Source organism: Gossypium hirsutum, chromosome A10 (assembly GCF_007990345.1).
Source record: "Gossypium hirsutum isolate 1008001.06 chromosome A10, Gossypium_hirsutum_v2.1, whole genome shotgun sequence".
NCBI lineage: Eukaryota > Viridiplantae > Streptophyta > Magnoliopsida > Malvales > Malvaceae > Gossypium > Gossypium hirsutum.
In genome coordinates this window covers 27,284,904-27,304,646 of record NC_053433.1, presented here as the reverse complement: position 1 = coordinate 27,304,646, position 19,743 = coordinate 27,284,904, and the positions used below count along the sequence as shown (strand labels likewise).

Sequence of the window (19,743 nt, the reverse complement as noted above, 5' to 3'; positions counted from 1 at the left end):
CCTTACTTCAACTGGATATTCTCAAATGTGAAAGTGCTTTAGACTAGGCTTTTGACCTGTCCCAAGCTCATAAGATGTTTTTGGAACTACTTTAGTAGGTATTCTATTCATAATGCAAGTTGTTGTTTTTAGAGGCACTGACCAAATGAGTACTTTCAAACTTATCATGTTTCAACCTTTCTTTCTTTTGCACACAATGAGAAATGAGCTCATTTAGAATTCACTTCTTCTTTTGGCAGTTGTAACTAATTTTAAATTGGTTAAATTGTGCATGGAGTGATACCAAAACCATAAGAAAAAGCAATTCCTTAGAAAGCTCGATCTAAAGTGCCTTAAGTCTTGAACGAACATCAAACATCTCTATAAAGTACTCCCTCACGTTTTCTTGACCCTTATACTTCATAGACATCAAATAAGTAAGAAGTGATGTCATCTAAATCTTATCGTTTTTGGCAAAACGTTTCTCAATTTCGTTAAGGAAAACCTTGGCCTAAATAATCTCTTCATATTTTGTGCCCTAAAGGCTTTTAGAATGTCGTGCTTCATGATCATTAGACTCACGCAGTTTGAACAATCCCACCTCTCAAAATCCCTTTTAGCATTAGTGGTGCTTATCGCAATGAGAGGTGCAGGTTGTTCTTCCCTTAGTACAAGTTCTATGTCCGTATAACCAAGCACTATAACTGCCTTTTCTATTCCTTGAAATTAGTCTCATTAAGCATGGGTATAGAATTTATATTAGCAGATATTGTGGCAGCAGAGGATGAATTAGTTGAATATAGAAAAAAATAGATAAAAACAAGCTCACATGAATATTCATAAGTAAACAATAAATTCAATATAGTAGCTCTCATCTCAAGATACCAAACACAACATTAATATCAAGTCTTTGGATAGTAATGTTAATAGTAAGTGATACTCTTGTTGTAGCAATCAAACATTGACAATAAATTATGTCAAACAATGAATCAATCTTTAGACTGACTTATTGCTCACATAAAGTACCTTATAATTGTCACATATTTATCACCACAATTGTCGTTGAAATTCTATCAAATATTAACCTACCTTTGGGTCAATTACTAAACGCATGAATCAAAAAAACACATTATCATCTTGATATTTTAAATAAACTAATCTACGTAAAAGAGGTCACTTTTGTGGCATTTTGTTTAATTTATTTAGAATATTAGACATTCTTAATTAAATCTCAAAGTCAAAATCTCAATTTATTTGTTCCAAAATATTTCAAATATAAACCAAAATAATTTGAATAAAGGTAAATCCCATCTCAAGATATCGAACACTCCATTAATATTTAATCTTTGGACAAAAATATTAACTTGTAAGTGATATCTTGGTGTAGTAATCAAACACTAACAATAAGAACATGTCGAATAATAAATCTTCTTTTAGGCTGATTTATTACACATATGCAAAACCAAATAATCGTCACATGTTTATTACCATAGTTTAACATTTAATTTTGTTAAATATTAACCTTCCTTTGGGCCGATTAATATTACCGTAGCTTATGTTACATGCACACAACCTTCTATATTTAAAAAAAAAATTCAATAACATAGGTCACTTTGGCAACTTGTTATTTCAATTAAGTTGTTTTTAATATATATATATAAATATACCAATATTCAAAATTAAAACTTCCATAATAGTTAAAGGTCAAAACTAAATTTTTTTATTACTTTATAGTTTCTAAAATAATCCAAAATAAGGTTATCTAAATAACACAACAAAAAATTCGAAAACCTTAATCTTTAACTGATTTTTTAACCATATATGTCAAAACCAAATATATATAATGTAGTAGTTCAATGACAAATAATTAAGAAGCACATGTATTCATAATTTTTGTATAGACAAAACATCAAATCAATTCACACTTATACATGTATTCAAAATCAAATAAAAAAACTTACCTTACATGTATCATGTAAATCCCAAAAAAATTATGATTAAATAAAGATTCACATAAAAACTCCAAAATTAGAAATTACAGAAAAACAATTAGGAGATTTTAATCCCATAAACACATATCAAACTATATAAGTTTGCTCTAATAGAAAGCAAGGCATATAAGCAGTAAGGAAAAACATCAATGTCTATAGGTGAGGAAAGATGTCACTGCTTTTTCTTTTATATCATGCAACCGACAAAGTTGTGAAGAAACAACATCGAGAGAGATGTTTGATAATCTTTCAGAGAGTATGCAATATAAGCACCCACCATCTATTTATTATGCGAAAAAAGTAATAGGAGAGCGTAAAGGTTAAAATACACAACCAAAGGCTTGCCTATGATAAAAAAGAATTCAGGAACAAAAGAACTCTTGATTGCTATGATTATTATAACATGTAAACATGCAGACAGGAATCATAGGCAATCTTACAACACTAATTTTTAAAAATTTAATTAGATCATTGTTTTATTAGATAAATAAATAAGAATATTGGGTAATGATAATGTTTGTAATCTCAAAAAAAAAAATCATCGCAAATGATAATCTAAATCAACTCTATATGTAGAGCCACATAGGGCACAACAAAATAAGAAATAACAAGTTCCTTCGACAACATGGTGGATCCAAAATATCTATCTTTGAAAAATCGTGACAAAGTTTAATGAAATTGACATTGTTAATTATATTGATTCTATCATACATGTTTTCCTTATTAATTATAAAAAAATTCAACCAAATTGGTATATAAAGACAATATATACGTGATTTCATCAGCCTATTTTCTTTAAAAGAACAATAAGATCCAAAGTCGTATAGTTGATATCAATTCGTAAGTTTCAATTGATATTCATAACCCTAAATTTTAGTATAAATAATCAAAACCTAAAAAACTTCAATATGAATCTCAAACATCAATATGTGTAATCGAAAATTAAAATATCAAATCCATAAAATTTCAAAAACGAATGATCCCAAATATAATAGAGAATCAATTTGTTCTCATTGATTCAACATAATGATGCTCTGATACCACTTGCTGGAACTGTAAAACAGGATCTGGTATAAAACTTTGTAACCTAAGATCTATTATGTCAAATCATCAAAAATAAATTAAGAACAAAACTAGATGCGGAAACGTATCGAAATCTATCAAATTCTCCAAATTAGCACACAAGTAATTTAAAGAAAGTGACTCTCTTTTCTAAATATGAGATATTAGAAAAGTTACTTATATGTAATTTGAGGACCATAACCCTAATATATATAACTTTTGCATATGAATCCTAATTTCTAATCAACCCATCATCAATTAGAATTAGTTACTAGAGTATCTACACATATTTGTTCCATATTTTATTTAACAACTAAAACCCAATAAACCTTAACCAAATTAGATCATTTTTAATTTAGGCTAACACTTTATGATAGTAAATAATAACATGTAATTGCTCTTATTATATATGTGATGTTCATATTTTCTAACAAATTATTAATATAATATAATTTTATGTTTATATATTGCATACTCGAATAATTATATTTTTTTAGCATAAAATTAAATTGATATATTTATTTATTTAAATGTATATGATTGAATTAAAATTAAAGTTTCATGTATACATTTGAACCACATTAAAAATTTCACATGTATAATTACACTAAATTAAAGTTCATGTATCAAATAACACATTGAATGATTTATTCTATAATTTTGATATTTTCTTAAGTTGTAAAATGTGTCTAATCAAAGTCGGATAAAAAAATTTTAGAAAATAAATGAGATGATGGGCAGGTCGTGGTGGGAACATACATACATGATTATATTGAATCTTTTTATGTTTCATTATTTGTTGGAATCAAATCCAAGAAGGCCGCAGTTCATTTCCTTTTTATCTTCGAAGAAAGTAAAGAAAGCAAATCTTTGAAACCCTAAAGAGATTAAGAGAGGGTTACAATCAAATTGGAAGAGAAAAATAGAAGCAGCTGATAGTAAGAGATGAAAGAAAACAAAAGGCATATTTGTTGTCTTAAAAGAGTGCTTTAGCTAAGTGCCTTTGGAGTACTTGTAAAAGAGTTTGAAAGTAAACCAAAATACATTTTCACTATTTATTTTTCTTTCTATGTTGAGTGCTTAGAGATGTACATAAAATAAATAAATAAAAAGGGTCATATGTACTTTTTATTTTGATTGAGACTATAGATATTGTTTCCACCATTACAGTACTCCTTATCCCTTTCATCTCATTTTAGTACAAATGAAACTCCTATTTTTAAAGTATTCATACTTCAATTCTTTTAAAAATGAAATTTATAGCTGAAATCAAATATAAAAGGGATTATGGAGTCTTTTAAGGAAGGCAATAGTACAATAAGAGAAAAGAAAGATGAGATCTAAATAACAAAACAAAGCCTAAACACATGATCTCATTATCCTATACCCAATTTGATTCATTATATTGAAATATTAAAATGGATCCTTGTATATATATAAATTCTTAACATCCTTTTTATGTGAATTATTCAATTTAATACTCATAAATATTAATTATGATTAATTTAATTAATTAATCCGAAAATAGTTACATTTTCTAGATGATTGAGAAGAATATTATTCTAGGCATCATGGGGGACTGTATGTTCATTATGGTCATAATCACTAGCACCATAGAAGAATTCATTTTCTAACCATTTAACCAATCAAGAAACTAATTTAGGGATGCTCACCTTTAAGGAATTTGAGTGGGGAACAATGAAATGCAAATACATTTTGTACAACAAATTATAAGGAAAAAGCCAAAAACCACTAGGGTCCAGGATTTATTAGAGGCTTTTGTAAAATTTATATTTTGATAAAGACATAAATATAGCCACTAAATCTGGCATGCAAATGAAAGAGGGAAATTAAAAACTAAATAAATTCTTTTTGGTGGGTCTATTTGCACAACTTCAAAACTCTTTGGAGTAACAGTAAATATTGGTTTTTATTTTCATATTCAGATTTTTATAATTATTATTCATAATCGATTTTAATAAAAGCTTATTAACTTTTTCATCATTTTTTAGAATAATTTGACAAGCAACATAAATTTAAAAGTTAAAAATTACAAAAAATTAAATAAAAAACTAAAATAATTATGAGCTTTTATTAAAATCATAATTTCAAATATCTCCGCCAATTATTTAGGTTTGGAGTTTGGTGTATGAACGAAAAAAAATATTATTGATAAAATGAAATGATTTTAAGTTCATTAACTCCATGATTGAATTGAATTGTGATGTCATACTCCAAACTTCATTAGCATAATTGCACACTACTACACAGTTTTCAGCATTAAATATTAGAGGGAAAAAAAAGAAAAGGGTGTAAATTGTAAAAGGTCAACCATAGAATGAACCGAAAAAGGGTATCAAATGAGAAGAGATTGAAACAACAAATTGGAGAAATATGAAAATTAGATTAACATATATTCATATTATTATGGTCTTTACATTGACCTATTATTTGATGTAATTTCCAACCTCTTTTCTCCTTTCATAAATCATGAATTAATGGAATGGGTGTTTCTTTTTCTATAGTTAGATTGTTTACTATGATGAAAGAATGCATCAAAACTAGTGTTTAAACATGGAAGATAGTTGCCAACCTCATTGTTCAACAATTCAATACTGAATACACTTGAAAAAAACTGTAAAGAAGTGATTAGTCTCATATAATAAAAAATTCACATTAAAGATATGCATTAGGAACCGTAAATTTCTTGATAATTTCATCACTGAATCACAAAATTATGCACAATTTTTGAGGTAAGAAAGTAGTTGATAAATACATCGTCTAAATGATAGGACTTCAGTTAAAATTTTTACTTCTTGTGAGGTTCAATTGTAATCATTAGTAGGAAAGCTTTATGAGCAAGAGTTGCTTGAAAGAGTATACATAGATTGTATGACGCTAAGGTTACAATAATTTTAAAATTGATAATGATATAATTGATAGTTGTCCTATTAAGTTATTAGTGGATTTTTATCTCCATGTAAGATCTCGATAAACGCAAGTGTGTTCATTGAACTACTTAAAACAATTCTTGATGTTTTTTTTGTTATTATTCTGACATTTTTCCTCTTTAATACACAAAGTGTTCCAACATCCTTAGCAACATCTCTTGTAACATCTCACGTAAACCAACCTTCTCAATTAGTGTTAAAGCAAGACATCAAACATATCTAGTGGGATATTGTGTCTGGTTAATAGATATGGAATCCCTAAAGTTTCTCGACCTCTATTGCTCAAAAGGAACAAATTATGTTTATTGAAAGGCTTGGTTGAGGGCTTGTATAGCACTTACCTCCCATATTTTGGTTGTTGATTGATTTGACACCCTTTGTTCAGACCCATATCCAATCAGAAGGTATTTCCTGCTTTGACTTAATAAGTTTTACATTTTTTATCCATTTAAGGCATTTCAAAATTATTAGTTTCAAGTTATAAAATAAAACTAGATTTGCAACTTTGCAAGTGGTATTGAGAGGAAAATTAGCCAATGGAATGGAAGCATATTTCTCCCCGAAAGTAATCAACTTCACTTTTATATCAAATAAAACTACATTTATCCAATTGCACTTAGCAAGTGGCATTTAGAGGAGTAACTAGACACTAGAATGGAAGCATTCCTCCCTAAAAAGTAATCAAGTTGCATTTATAGGTCTTCATCTAGTTTAAAACAAAACCACACATTATCATTTATAATAAAAACAAGGCCTTCTATGTATAAAATATTATTGAACTCTAGTTAAGTTACCCTCTCTTTTTTGTTAATGCATAACAGCAACAACTCCAATGCAATCATGCTTTTAGACTTATGTATGAAACATTCAACTCTTAGATGCAATCCATGACAATATTATTTGGATTCAGGTATGAATGGTAGGACTTTTTAAAGGATTTCCATGTATTTGAAAGATCCTTAAAAGGCTATATCACTATACTTATGTGTTGAATACTTTAAAAAATATAATAGTCCAAACAATATAAATGCAGAAATTCAGTCTCGAACAACTGCAGCAACTTGTAAGACCTTGCTTGCTGTGCCATCTCACCATTATCAAGGAAAGCTATTTAACATCAAAGGTGACTTTGAACAGGTAGTGGGGCGCAGTACAATACATTAACTTACTTTTTCTCTCACACAATAGTACTTAATTTCACCATCTTCATTATTTTTACACTAACCGCAGGTAAAGACACCGTCCATCCAAACCCACCCCAAGTCATTATGAAGATTAAATTAAAGCAAAGACGCAATTCACATATTTAGGGTGGGTTTGGATGGGCGGTGAGGTACGTTTAGCTTATTTTTTATCTCACGTTACAATATCACTACAGTATCTAATCTCACTGCCATCGTTGTTTTTACACTAACCGTAGGTAAATAAATCGCCTATCCAAACCTATCCTTAGTACAACTTAACAAGATAATGTTGTTGAAAAAATTGAGATACTTTAAAAAAACCAAACCTTACATTCCCTTAAAAAAAACTTTAGCAATTTTGTTTATAAGTCATTATACTTTACTGGGCTAGTAAGATCCAAGTTGAGAGGGTGCACTCGTACATTGATCTCAGATGGCTAATGTAATGTACATTTGAACCCTTTTATTTTTAGAATTATTTTTACTGAAATTTTGAGAGCCCAAAACAAGTGATTTTCTTAACTTATAATATTTATATTTAGCCAAGCTAAAAAGAACTTAACTAGTTGAAGCTATTTTTAGTTAAATGCAGATTCATTGAATCATTTTTAAACTATTTTTAGTTAATTCAATTCACTTACCTTTGTTATTTTTTACCAATAAAACTCCTATATATATCTTTACTCATTTTCACTTTCTATACACTTCAAAAATCTATCATTCTCCTCACTCTTATACTTCTTTTGAGTTTATTGAGTATTTTTCTATTACAATTTATTTTTAAATTCTTATTCCTCTTTTATAAAAGAGAGCTTATTAAATTATGAGAAACACACCTCAAACTATTCAACTCGTACTTTAGGTTAAATTGATGAATATCTGGCAACAAGTTGCTACTACTTCTTCCAATCCTGACATCACGCACTCATCTACCAACCAAATTGAAGCCCAATGCGTGGGAATATTCAACTTGTTGATCGAATAATTCTATATGCCTAAGACCCCATAGCTAAACACTTTAGCACTAAGTATCAGAATCTAAATAACACTGTATACAGTCCTTATTTTACGCTTTTAACTATCTAGTGGTGACACTGTCAATCATCCATGACCATCTCTCACTGCATATTAGGTTTTAATATAACCTCTCAAAGCTCACCAAGTTATACCAGATAACTAATATCTTTGAATGCTCTAAAGTCTAAACCATACATTCTGCACACACATATATTATTGGAATGCACCATGATTAAAGTGTGAGACGTTGGCCTAAATCACAGTGTTGAGCACTAGTATATTACAATGAGATCATATTGAAAATTTTTCAAGTGTCCCAATGCAAATACGAAGAGCCAAAGCTAAATTTAATTATATGTGTTTCTTTCTTGGTTTCTTATCCTTCACTTTCAGCTTTAATGATAGTGTACTACATCATAAGAAGAAAACAAAGTGATGATCAAGTGTGAATTTCAGCAGCCCAATATGACAAACTTTATTTCTGCAAGACAATTGGATTATGCAACTTTGTTACTGAAACTGACCACTCTGATCTTCTGAAAATGGTTTGGTTAGCACCGATTGATATATATAAAGCACACCCACTAAGCTTCCTTTCGAATATCTCAAAGGTAGCTAAGTTTTTTTTTTTTTTTTCAAATTTGTTATTGATAGATTAATTACAGAAGTCATTGGGATTGGAGTGTATAGAAAGAAAAGCTCTTTATAAAAGTAATAATACATAAAATACTAACATTAAAATTTGTTGGAAAGGCTCTTAGAATAATTGAAGAATATACCATTCTTACATCTTAAAATTAATTGGTTTTGATTGACATCAATAGGGTTAAAGCCAAATGCATCACTTTAAGACTTACTTATCATTCTCAAGTTAAAATTTAGTGTTCAAAAAAACTCAGAATTTCAGCCCAGTTATTAAGCTCTCCAGCCCAATAGTATTTATTTCTTAATACCTAAAATCTCTGTATAACATATATAAAAAATAAATACATTGGCTACTGTAGATATTAGACCCTGAAATTGTGACAGCTAGCCTGGGGGTGGTTGATGGTGGGAGAAAGAAAAGGAGAGAAAATGGGTATGAAAGAAAAAACAGAAGGAAGGGAGGGGAAAATTAAAATAAATAAAATATTTCGTTTTTCTTTTCTTTTTTTATTTAGAGTATATTATATAATAAACTTTAACAATTTTTTTTATGAGTTAATAAATTGTTTTATATAAATTTCTATAGAGTGTTCATTTAATATTTTTATAATATTTTTTAAGAAATTACAAATACAAATGTAAATATAATTACAAACAATGGATCCGATAGTTATATCTTGAACTAAATTAATATTACATACAACTCACAATGGAATAGGACTACATATAATGAAACTTAAATTAAAATTAAATCTAAAAACAACTCACACAATTTATATAAATTGAGACTTGAACTCATGATTTGAGAACTTTGACAACCTTAATATTCATATTAAATTAATTTTGTGTATTTAAAAAAATTCGATCCATATTTTAAATGTTGGCCGATTTAAGATTCGTATTCGACTGGTTAAGAAAAAAATTTAGAAAATACAATTATTTAAAATCCACATTTTTAATGATATATTTAAAGGTTTGTTTGTAAGTCATTGAGTCAAAATTTACACTCATTTTCTTTAATTATTTTTTAATTTTTAATAGTTTATATAAACACTGACAAATTATTATTTAAATTATTTATTATGGATTAATTCACATTATTTAAAAAGGTTAGGACAAATTATAAATTTATATTTTCGCTCTCATATAATTTGTTTTGTTTTATAATATTTTTAATTTTACCATAATATATATCAAGTGGTGGTGAAGTGATAAAGTATATTATATTCTCAAGAAGAGAATACAAATTTAAACTTCAGAAACAATGTTATTTAAAGAGTTTATAGTTATTGTATGTCAATTTATTTGAAATTTTATATAATTTAATAAAATTATTTTAATGTAATTTTAATATTTAAATAAAAATTATTAACATAATTAAAAAAATTTTGTTTATAATAATTTTAAAACCCGGAAATAGTGGGTGGAATATTCTAATATTTCTATTAAATTTAGGACACCAACTTCACTTCAAGTGCTAAAAGGAAAAACTATAAATATGTTATTGGTTGGTAAAAGTACCTAGAGCTCCTGTACCCATAAAAAATCCAATTACATTTTATCATTTTTATTTAAAAACAGATAAATTAATTGATCTTTCTTAAATTAAAGAGTTAACTTATTTTTATATTAAAAATTTTATATATTTTTACTATTAAGTATTGATAAGGTTAACGGAGCAACGAAATAGTAATATATAATCTATCATGTGTATCTCATGTTGACGTGTCAACCTTTAAAAATTCTTAAAATTTAAATATTTTTATAATTATTAAAAAAAAACTCATTTAGGATGAACTTGGACATGGTTTTTCAAATAATTTAAAAATTTTATTTAAAAAATACTAAGAATTATGAGAAATTATAAAAAATATTAATATATATATATCATGTTTAAAGAATTCAAATATACATATATATTGACACACATATGTACCTTATTAATCGAGTTGTTATTTTTAACTAATCAAATTGATGAGTCGTATATTATTAATTTCTTATAATTCTTAGTAATTTTTTTTATAATTCAAATATATATACATACATATATATATACAATAGCAACCTCTCCTAATAATTTTTTTATTATTAATTTTTAAAAATTAATAATTTTTAATATCTTTGTATAATTCTTAATAATTCTAAATAATTTTGCATATATATTTTTATAATTATTTAAGAAATTATTTTAGAATGAACTTGAACAAATGATTATCTAAATCTCATTTGAATTTGGACAATCGTTTACCTAATTTCATTCTAGATATTGCTTTTAATAATTTTAGCAATTTTTATAATTTTTATTATTAAAAATCACGAATCAATATGAACTTAGACAACCATTTTTTTAGGTTCAACATGAACTTTGTTTTAAAATAATTTTTGAAAGATTTTATTTACTTTTAATATTTTTAAACTTTTAAATATTTACTAGTGTGACAAAATACCGTATCAACATGAAATACATATAACGCACCATGTATCGATGTCTAATTGCTCCATCAGTCACATCATCACTTAACAATATGAATTGACAGTACCAATTTGCTATTTGAACTAACTTATAGAGATCAATTTACTCTTTTTTAAGTAAAAAAAAATATGATCCGACTTTTAATACAAAAATGTGATCCTATTATTATTTATATATATATATATATAATGTGTGTGTCATTTTAATAGAATATTGGCGTGGCGTGGCGTGGCGTTAATGTTGTTCCCGATCTTGTCTTTTTGGACAGACGGCTGCTGTCCTCTCTTTATAAACGTTGCGAAGCCAAGTTCGGTTTGCCAGCTGAACCTTGCATTTGCAACCACTGTTTCGTGCCACTCTCTCTACTCCTAGCATCCTTGATATAGATATTGTTGGAACAATTAACTTCTCCTAGGAACAACCTTTTTCTACATGATTTATTACCGATTAGTGGTTGAAGGTATAAACTATGCTGCCGCCGTTCTTTATTTTTTGGATATGACTTTCAAAAATCAAACACTGACATATTTTTAACAAGTTTGGTCAAAAAGTAAAGTTAGAAAGGATTACCCTAAATTCAGTCAAACATTTTAATATGTATATTGCACTCTTGAAGACAATATTATTGAAAAAAATTAGCAACGAGACATAAACCTTGAACATAGACAATAAAACCAACATGAAAGGCAATCTAGGCAGCTTGGTAAGTGCCGTACACTGATCTCTTTTTAACTGTCAGAAAAACTTGGGAATTTTCCCATTGCTCATGGATTTTGTTTGCAAAATTTGATGTTGATATTCTCTAATATATACTTGGATTCTAAATTACGGTTTGATTATGTGGTTGTTGTAAAGTATTTGATTTAGTAATCAGATGATGCAGTTTTTTTCTTCTTTCATTCTGAAACAATTAATTCCAGGAAGTTTCCAAGATTGACCAACTTTCATACAAAAATACAGTGGTTTTGAGCCATAAGTCTTACTATAATCTTCATTTTAAGTATAAATATAAAATTATTCCATAAACCATATTTTTTTCATGAACAAGTCTTCTTCTCTTTTTAACAAGATTAAATACAACAAACGTCCAAAATTCAAATCCAACATTTACAATCAAATCAATTCTCTTGTTTTCAAGCAACAAGTTTTTGTTTTATTATAAACATATTACATATGCACAATTCAAACAAATCAATTCTCTTTGTCGTTATTTTGTATAAACATGTTCTTAGCTTGATATAATGGCGGACAGCATGCATGTTACTATTATTTGATGAAAACAAGCGTAATTCTAGAGAAAAATCAATCAAAACTATCTTTAATCAAATCAAAATATTCTATCCAACAAGCATGTGGGGTATCATATTTGATAATAAGAGTTAATCATTTACCGATTAAATGTGTTGATAGTTAATGTGATTGTTAGAAATATGGTGAGTAATATGAAAAACAATGAGGATGCCAAATTCCTAACAACTTCCCTAATTCCTAGTTAGCTTTCACATCTTCCTCAATCATTCTTCTCGGATTTCTACAACCCCTACCCGAGATTGAGCGGTTTACAATCTTTTTATCCTGTTTCTTTACGGTCATGCCTCTCTTCTTACTCGGTTTCCTTCCACTCTTATCTAACTTCTCTTCTCCATGCTTTGTTTTTTTCAGGTTCAATCACTAGAGGCAAACTCAACTTAGGATCATCGGATTTGTTAAGGAGGTGGTGAGGGTGGTAGAGTTCGGCACCACTAAAAAATTGTGGTTACATGCAGTTATCTTAAATCTCGATCTTTAACCAAGCAAACCTTCTAATCTTAGGTATGCCTACATCTGTAATTTATGCCTCATCCTCCAACAACTAAAGAGCAATAATCAGAATCATGATATTCTCATTTAAACCAAAAGGAGTTGCATTAAAGAAGAAGAAATCAAAATAAAGGGAAAAAGACTTGGAATTAGCGAAAGGCTTAACGAGGATTTTGTTTTCTTCGAAAATAGTTTTCGAACTACAACCTGAATTTAAAAATTAGGTTACCTTATCATTCCTTGCAAAGATCAATTCCAGCTTTCTTAGCAACAGCATCCAGTCCGTTCTTCTCTATGGTCTTCAACGCCTTGGTCGACAAGCGCAGTTTTACATAGCGTTTACCAGCTTCCCACCAAACCTTCTTGTATTGGAGATTGACAAACTGCAATTTCTTTGTCTTGTGGTTCGAGAAGGATACTTTGTTAGCTTTGTTTGCCTTCTTTCCAGTGAAAGGGCATACTCTGCCTGAAAATGATCAATCAACATATGAATAACTGTTAACTATTCATTGGCTCTAATTTAAATCAACAAATGTTCGTTCCATTCTTTCAAAATAGTGACATCCTAATCACTAGTGCTATCTAGGCCTAATGAAGATTGCCATATACAAATATATGTTCGAGTATATTCAACTTATGTCCTTTACTCATGTCCAAATACGCTTCACATACAGGTGTAGGACAGAGGCGCTTTAGAGAAAATGAAGAGTCTGGCTAACATAACTCATCACTCATACCAACAGAACTAGACATCACGTTTCATTTCACTTTCATAAACTCTAATTTATCTAGTTCAAGCTTAGAATTAGCATGCTATGTAACGCAAGGAGGTTGCCAATAAAATGAGAATATATACACATATATTCAAATGCAGACAATTCAAGGATTCTAGCTTGGCATTTATGTCTTCTAAATATTTTCCAAAATGCAACTTAAACAGAGGAATTTGACATTTTCATTTAAAATTTGCATTCAAGTATACAAACCCAGATATATTATTTGAATTTTTCACTAAAAGTCTTCTAAAATCACCCACTTGCATTACAACATTGTTTCTTTTCAATACCATAATGAAATTTTACATAATTGAAAAAGAAACATTTAGAAAGGAGCAAAATTGAAAGCAACCCGGGAACTTAATTGTAAAAACTGAAATGTGAAATAAAAATATTTAGAGTAAGATGGAAAAGATAGGAAGGATTTACGAGCAACAGGCTGGAGAGAAGGAGTGAAAGGTGAGGATATGGATTTGAGAGGTGCCACGTCAGGGAGGTTGCAGGAGAGTTTGATGCCACTGAGTTGAGAAGAGAGAGAACCCAGAAGATGTGGAGATGGGCTTGCCGTTAGGGGGTCTGCTTTCTGAAACCGAAGGAGTGAAGTAGTTCCCAAAGTGGCCAACGTTGCCATTGTTGCTCTCTCTGTCTACCCGTTTCTCTCTTTGTCTGACCGCTTTTTTCTTTTGTGAAGGAAGGAGACAATGCGTGGATACTGGCTAGGATAATGATTTTATTTTTTAAAAGGAATAATGATTTTAATGAGAATTTAATTTTAAATTTTTAAGAGTTTTCAACCTAGCATTTGGTATATTGGTCAAGGATGATCAGGTTTGGATTTTGAGGCGCGGCCGGATTTTGGGGCGCGGGAGGCAGCCGTCTTTAGAATTTTTAGATTTGTAGATTTTATATATAAATTATCATATATTTTAGATTTAGTGTCTATATTATATAACAATTGACCCCTTGGTTAAATTGTATTTTATATAATTTGTCCCCTTAAGTCATATAGTTATATTTTATATAGATAAAGTATTTTTCAGTTTTAATTATATAACTTAAATAATAATAGTCAAATATTAATGTATGATGTACCTTGAAAAACTAAATTTAGAGGTCCAATATGGACTTTAAAGTTAAATTCTAAAATTAATTTATTTGACCCAAAAATCAAGTAGGTATTCTACAACGTCCAAGTGATACCCAATTTGGATCTCATTTAGCTTCTCTCAATAGCTTGATGAGGATATTCAATTATGTCTGTGTTGTATTACAAGATATCATCAAATCCAACAACCTTACTCAAATGGGTGAAGCTGATGGAATATATGATGCAATGACATCTGTTGAATTTGTTTTCATCTTGCATTTCATAATTGAGATGCTTGATATCAGTGATGATTTCTATCAAGCATTACAGTATAAATCGTAGGATATACTAAATGCGGTGCAGCTGATGTCATCAACTTAAACAATTCTCCAAAAATCCAGAAAACATGAGTGAGATCCTTTGTTTGAGAAAGTGAAGCTATTTTCTAAAGAACATGAGATAGAAGTCCCCAGTTTAAGTGCTCCGTACAAAGTTGGTCGAGGTCGGTCTCACATCCAAAGAGATAACTTCACAATTGAGCATCACTATCGAATTGATATATTCATTGTTAGTATTGTTTCATTGTTAATAGAAATGAATTCTCGCTTTAATGATGAGGTAGCGGAGTTACTTGTTCTTAGCTCTGCTTTGGATCAACTCAATAATTACAAAACTTTTCAGGTGGAAGATATCTACAAACTTATGAATGATTTTTATCCAAATGATTTTACGGAGCAAGGAAAGCTACACATGAAGATTCAACACATGAAGATTCAATTGGAGCATTTTCAATTTGATGCTCATCAAAGTACAAAGTTGTAGAAAGCTTCTATAGTTGTTAAGTTGTGTCAAGTGCTAGCTAAGACAAATAAGTCAAATATTTATCCTATTCTTGATAGAATTATTTGTCTTGTGCTAACTCTTCCCATGTCTACTACAACAACCGAACGAATGTTTTCAGTCATGAAAATTGTGAAGACAATGCTTCGTAACAGAATGGAGGATGAATTTCTTTCAACTTACTTGGTGGCATAAATCGAAAAAGAGATAGCTTAAGAATTTTCAACAGATTCTATCATTGATGAGTTCAATGTTATGAAAAACAGAGGGTGCAATTTAGGATGCCTAGTATTGAGAAATAGGACTAAGGCCAAGTTTTTTTAATTTGATTTTGGAATTATAATGATGTTTGTGATATGTTTAGTATAGTATTAGTTATTCTTTTTTGCGTATTGGAAAGAAATATTTAATTTTATATAGTGTGATTTTTTCTTTCAATTTTCTTCCATTAAATCGTCCTTGCTTTTAAAAAACATTAAATTGATTGTTTGATAAGAAACAAAAATATCTGAGAAGAATTGACACTTTTTTTGCGTTAAAAAAAATGTCATTCGGATTTAGAAATTTCACTCCCTTGAAGTAAAATCCTAGATTCGTCCCTAAGGATGTTCACCACATCTTATGGTCATGGAATTGATCCACAGGTCGTACATGTGTGGTAGTTTAAATGGATGCATATGTGAGTTTGTGAATTTGAGATTCTATTGTATCAAGATAGGACTTTAAAATTATCAATTTAAATTATTGGTAATTGTAACCTAAGGTAAGTTTACATCTTGATCACTTAACTCTAAAAAGTTACAAAATAATTATTGAACTATTCAAAAGTTTTCATTTAAATCACTAAATTATTCGAAATTTTTATTTAAACCATTGGGCTACTAAGGTTTTTTTTTTAAAGTTCAGCTAATGAGCTCCAAATGACAATTCAATGACTAGTACACTAGATCAGCACCCATTGACAAGTAGAACATAACTTAGATGCAAGTAAATCTCACTATCAATGTTAGAAATCAGAGAATAAAACTGTTTAGATTTTAGTTTGCAGATTCTTGATATTCAAAGTTATTTTATGAAAAAATAACCTAAATTGTAAAACAAAAAGGGAAGAAGAGCTTTTGATTGTTCTAGGCGGTGTGATCAAAGAAGGCCATACATCAATGATTTTAACAATCCAGTGGGTTAAATGAAAGTTTTCAAATAGTTTAGTGATCATTTTGTAACTTTTTGAAGCTGAGTAACCAAAATGTAAGTTTACCATTAGTGTCATTAGGTATAGTTTACCCTTATTTTATTTGGATAAATATTTTTAAAAAGAAATTTTAATGATAAAACAATTATCATATTGAAATAATAATATAAAAATTAAAATAAGAATTGAGTTTTATAATTAAAATAACATAAATTTTGAATTGAGTTTTATAATTAAAATTAAAAATAATAATAGTAATTTTATAAAGAAGAAAATATAATAAATGTTAATCTCTTAAATTTTATTTGATAAATTAAAAAAATTAAATGTTAAAAATTAAATATTAAAATTTTCAGTATTGAATTTGGTAAATGCTAAATTTGTATTAGGGATAAATCTTAAAATTATATTGAACTTTTGTTTAATGTACAATTTTATACATGAACTTTAATTTTGTGCAATTTTATACATGAAAATTTGATTTGATCCAATTCTCACAAATTATTAACACAATTATTGATATAATGTTTTTATGTTTATATATTGCATACACATATAATTATATTTATCCAATATTGAAATAAATTAATATATTTATTTCTTTAAATGTGTATGATTGAATAACAATCAAAGTTTCATGTATACATTTGAACTACAATCAAAGTTTTATGTGTATAATTATACCAAATCAAAGTTTATATATCAATTTGCACATTGAATCAAAGTTCATGTATAATTTTGAAATTTATCCATTTATATTATAAAACCATTTAATATATTAGTAAAAATTGAACATTAAATATAATTGTATTTTCTGATAATGGTATATATTGTTATAAAATAAAGCGAGATAGAGAAAATAAAGAACAAGAAAATACGAAAGCAATAGAAAATGTACTTTATTGATCAAAAAGAGTGATCACAATGCTTCATCAAAATCTTTATTTATAAGCATAAAAAGTATAAAAGAAGTAGATATCTAATTCTAATAATTATTAGAATTTAAAGCACATTAAAACTTTATCTTGATCATGATGGACATCCACTTAACAAGATATTCATAACACTCCCCCTTAGATGTCCATTAGTAGATAATGTGCCTCGTTAAAACCTTATTAGGAAAACCCTATGGGATAAAAAAACCTAATGAAGGAAAAAGAGTACACAATCTATAATACGCATAATATGCTGCCTCATTAAAAACCTTACTAGGAAAACCCAATGGGACAAAACCTCGATTAAGGAAAAAGAGTGCAACGCATATTTACTCCCTCTCATGAAAACATCACATACGTTCTTATATTCTACGTATTCAATCTTGAATACTCGTTTTTCAAATGACTATTTAAATGTATTTGCTAAACATTTATATTATCATTCTTTTAAAAGTCATGAGTGAGGAAATTTTGGGGAAATATATTTTGATATCTTCAAGTGATTTCAACAATAATCATAACGAACTTTAATCATGATTCTTTTATGAAAACACAAATAGGTATTTTGAATCAATTTATAAACCTCCAACTACTGTTCACTAAGTCAAATTTACCACATATGCTCAAATTATTTCAATTCATATAAATGAACAATTTGTAACATCCTGACTTAGGGCCTAGTCGGAATAGTGGTTTTGAGACCACAAATTTGAAGTAGAAATAATTATTTTATGATTATTATGAAGTCTAGGATGTGAATGTATACTTGTGTGAAAATTTCATGAAGAAATTCTATGCCTAAGATGCCCAATTTATTTTTAGGGACTAAATTGAATAAGTTGCAAAACTTGAATTCTAGAAGCTTTTAGCATGAAATTGAGTTGGATTATTAATTAGAGGCCCTTAATTAGTAATTTGACCAAGTTCTAAAATTTTGGACAAAAATGGGCATGCATGGATAAAAATTCAAAGTTTAGTAAAATGGGCATTTTGATCATTTGGTTAATTAAAAAATAAAAAGGGAAAATAAGTCAAAAATTGTGTCCATTTTCCACCCCCTTAGCCGAAATTCTCAAGGAGCCATAGCTAGGGTTTTTCTTCAACTTTCAAGCTTGATTGTAAGTATGTTCTAGCCTCGTTTTTAATGTTCTTTAAGTTTTTGAGGTCCTTAAAGTATGATTTAGCTATTTCTACCATCATTTTGAGCTAAGGTTCATGTTTCAAACTTGACCCTTATGTAACATGCTTATATTTTGGTGATTAATGGAGGAATATGGAAGTTTGGTGTGTGTTTAGCATCTTTTATCAAGTAGTTTTGCATAGAAACACCTAAAAAGGACCTTCTTATAAAAATGGTAAATTAGGTAGTTAAAAATCTTATCTAAAGTTAAATAAGGGCTGGTATAAGTATAATACATGTTCGGCTAGGCTTGAGTAACCAAGAAAATGCATGCATTTCATTTTACGGGCCTAGGGACGAAAGTGTAAAAATGTGTAAAGTTAGGGGTAAAAAGGTAATTTTGTCATAGAGTGAATTTTCGGGCTGAAATTAATGAATGTGATAGATTAATAATTTAAATTGCTTATATAGACTCAAAAATACCAATCCAGAAGTAGACCATGAAAAACAAAAGGTTTTGGAATAGTCGGAATTCAAATCCGAAACTTCATCCAAAACTTAATTGAATATGTAAATATGTTGATTTTGATTGTTGTGTGGATTGAATGTGTAATGTAAGAATATTTAATTATGTGAAATTATTCATAAGTTAAGAATTGATTAAAAAGGGATGGTAATCCGCTTGAATTTT

General features: G+C 28.4%; 1 protein-coding gene across 1 annotated transcript; it reads right to left on the bottom strand.

The window, feature by feature from the left end:
* Nucleotides 1-13,230: 13,230 nt before the first annotated feature.
* Nucleotides 13,231-14,799, bottom strand: LOC107896702 (50S ribosomal protein L28, chloroplastic). The gene is made up of 2 exons (XM_016821933.2): nucleotides 14,308-14,799; nucleotides 13,231-13,568 (listed from the first exon to the last, which is right to left on the bottom strand). Exons 1-2 carry the CDS (start codon nucleotides 14,507-14,509, stop codon nucleotides 13,336-13,338), a joined length of 435 nt encoding a protein of 144 aa, XP_016677422.1. The 5' UTR covers nucleotides 14,510-14,799; the 3' UTR covers nucleotides 13,231-13,335.
* Between the last annotated feature and the right edge of the window lie 4,944 nt (nucleotides 14,800-19,743).

Bases quoted from the DNA above. Each gene is read 5' to 3' on its own strand.
- LOC107896702 (XM_016821933.2), bottom strand. From the start codon at position 14,509: ATGGCAACGTTGGCCACTTTGGGAACTACTTCACTCCTTCGGTTTCAG. The intron at 13,569-14,307 runs GTAAATCCTTCC...GATCATTTTCAG, and splicing joins TTCTCTCCAGCCTGTTGCTC to GCAGAGTATGCCCTTTCACT.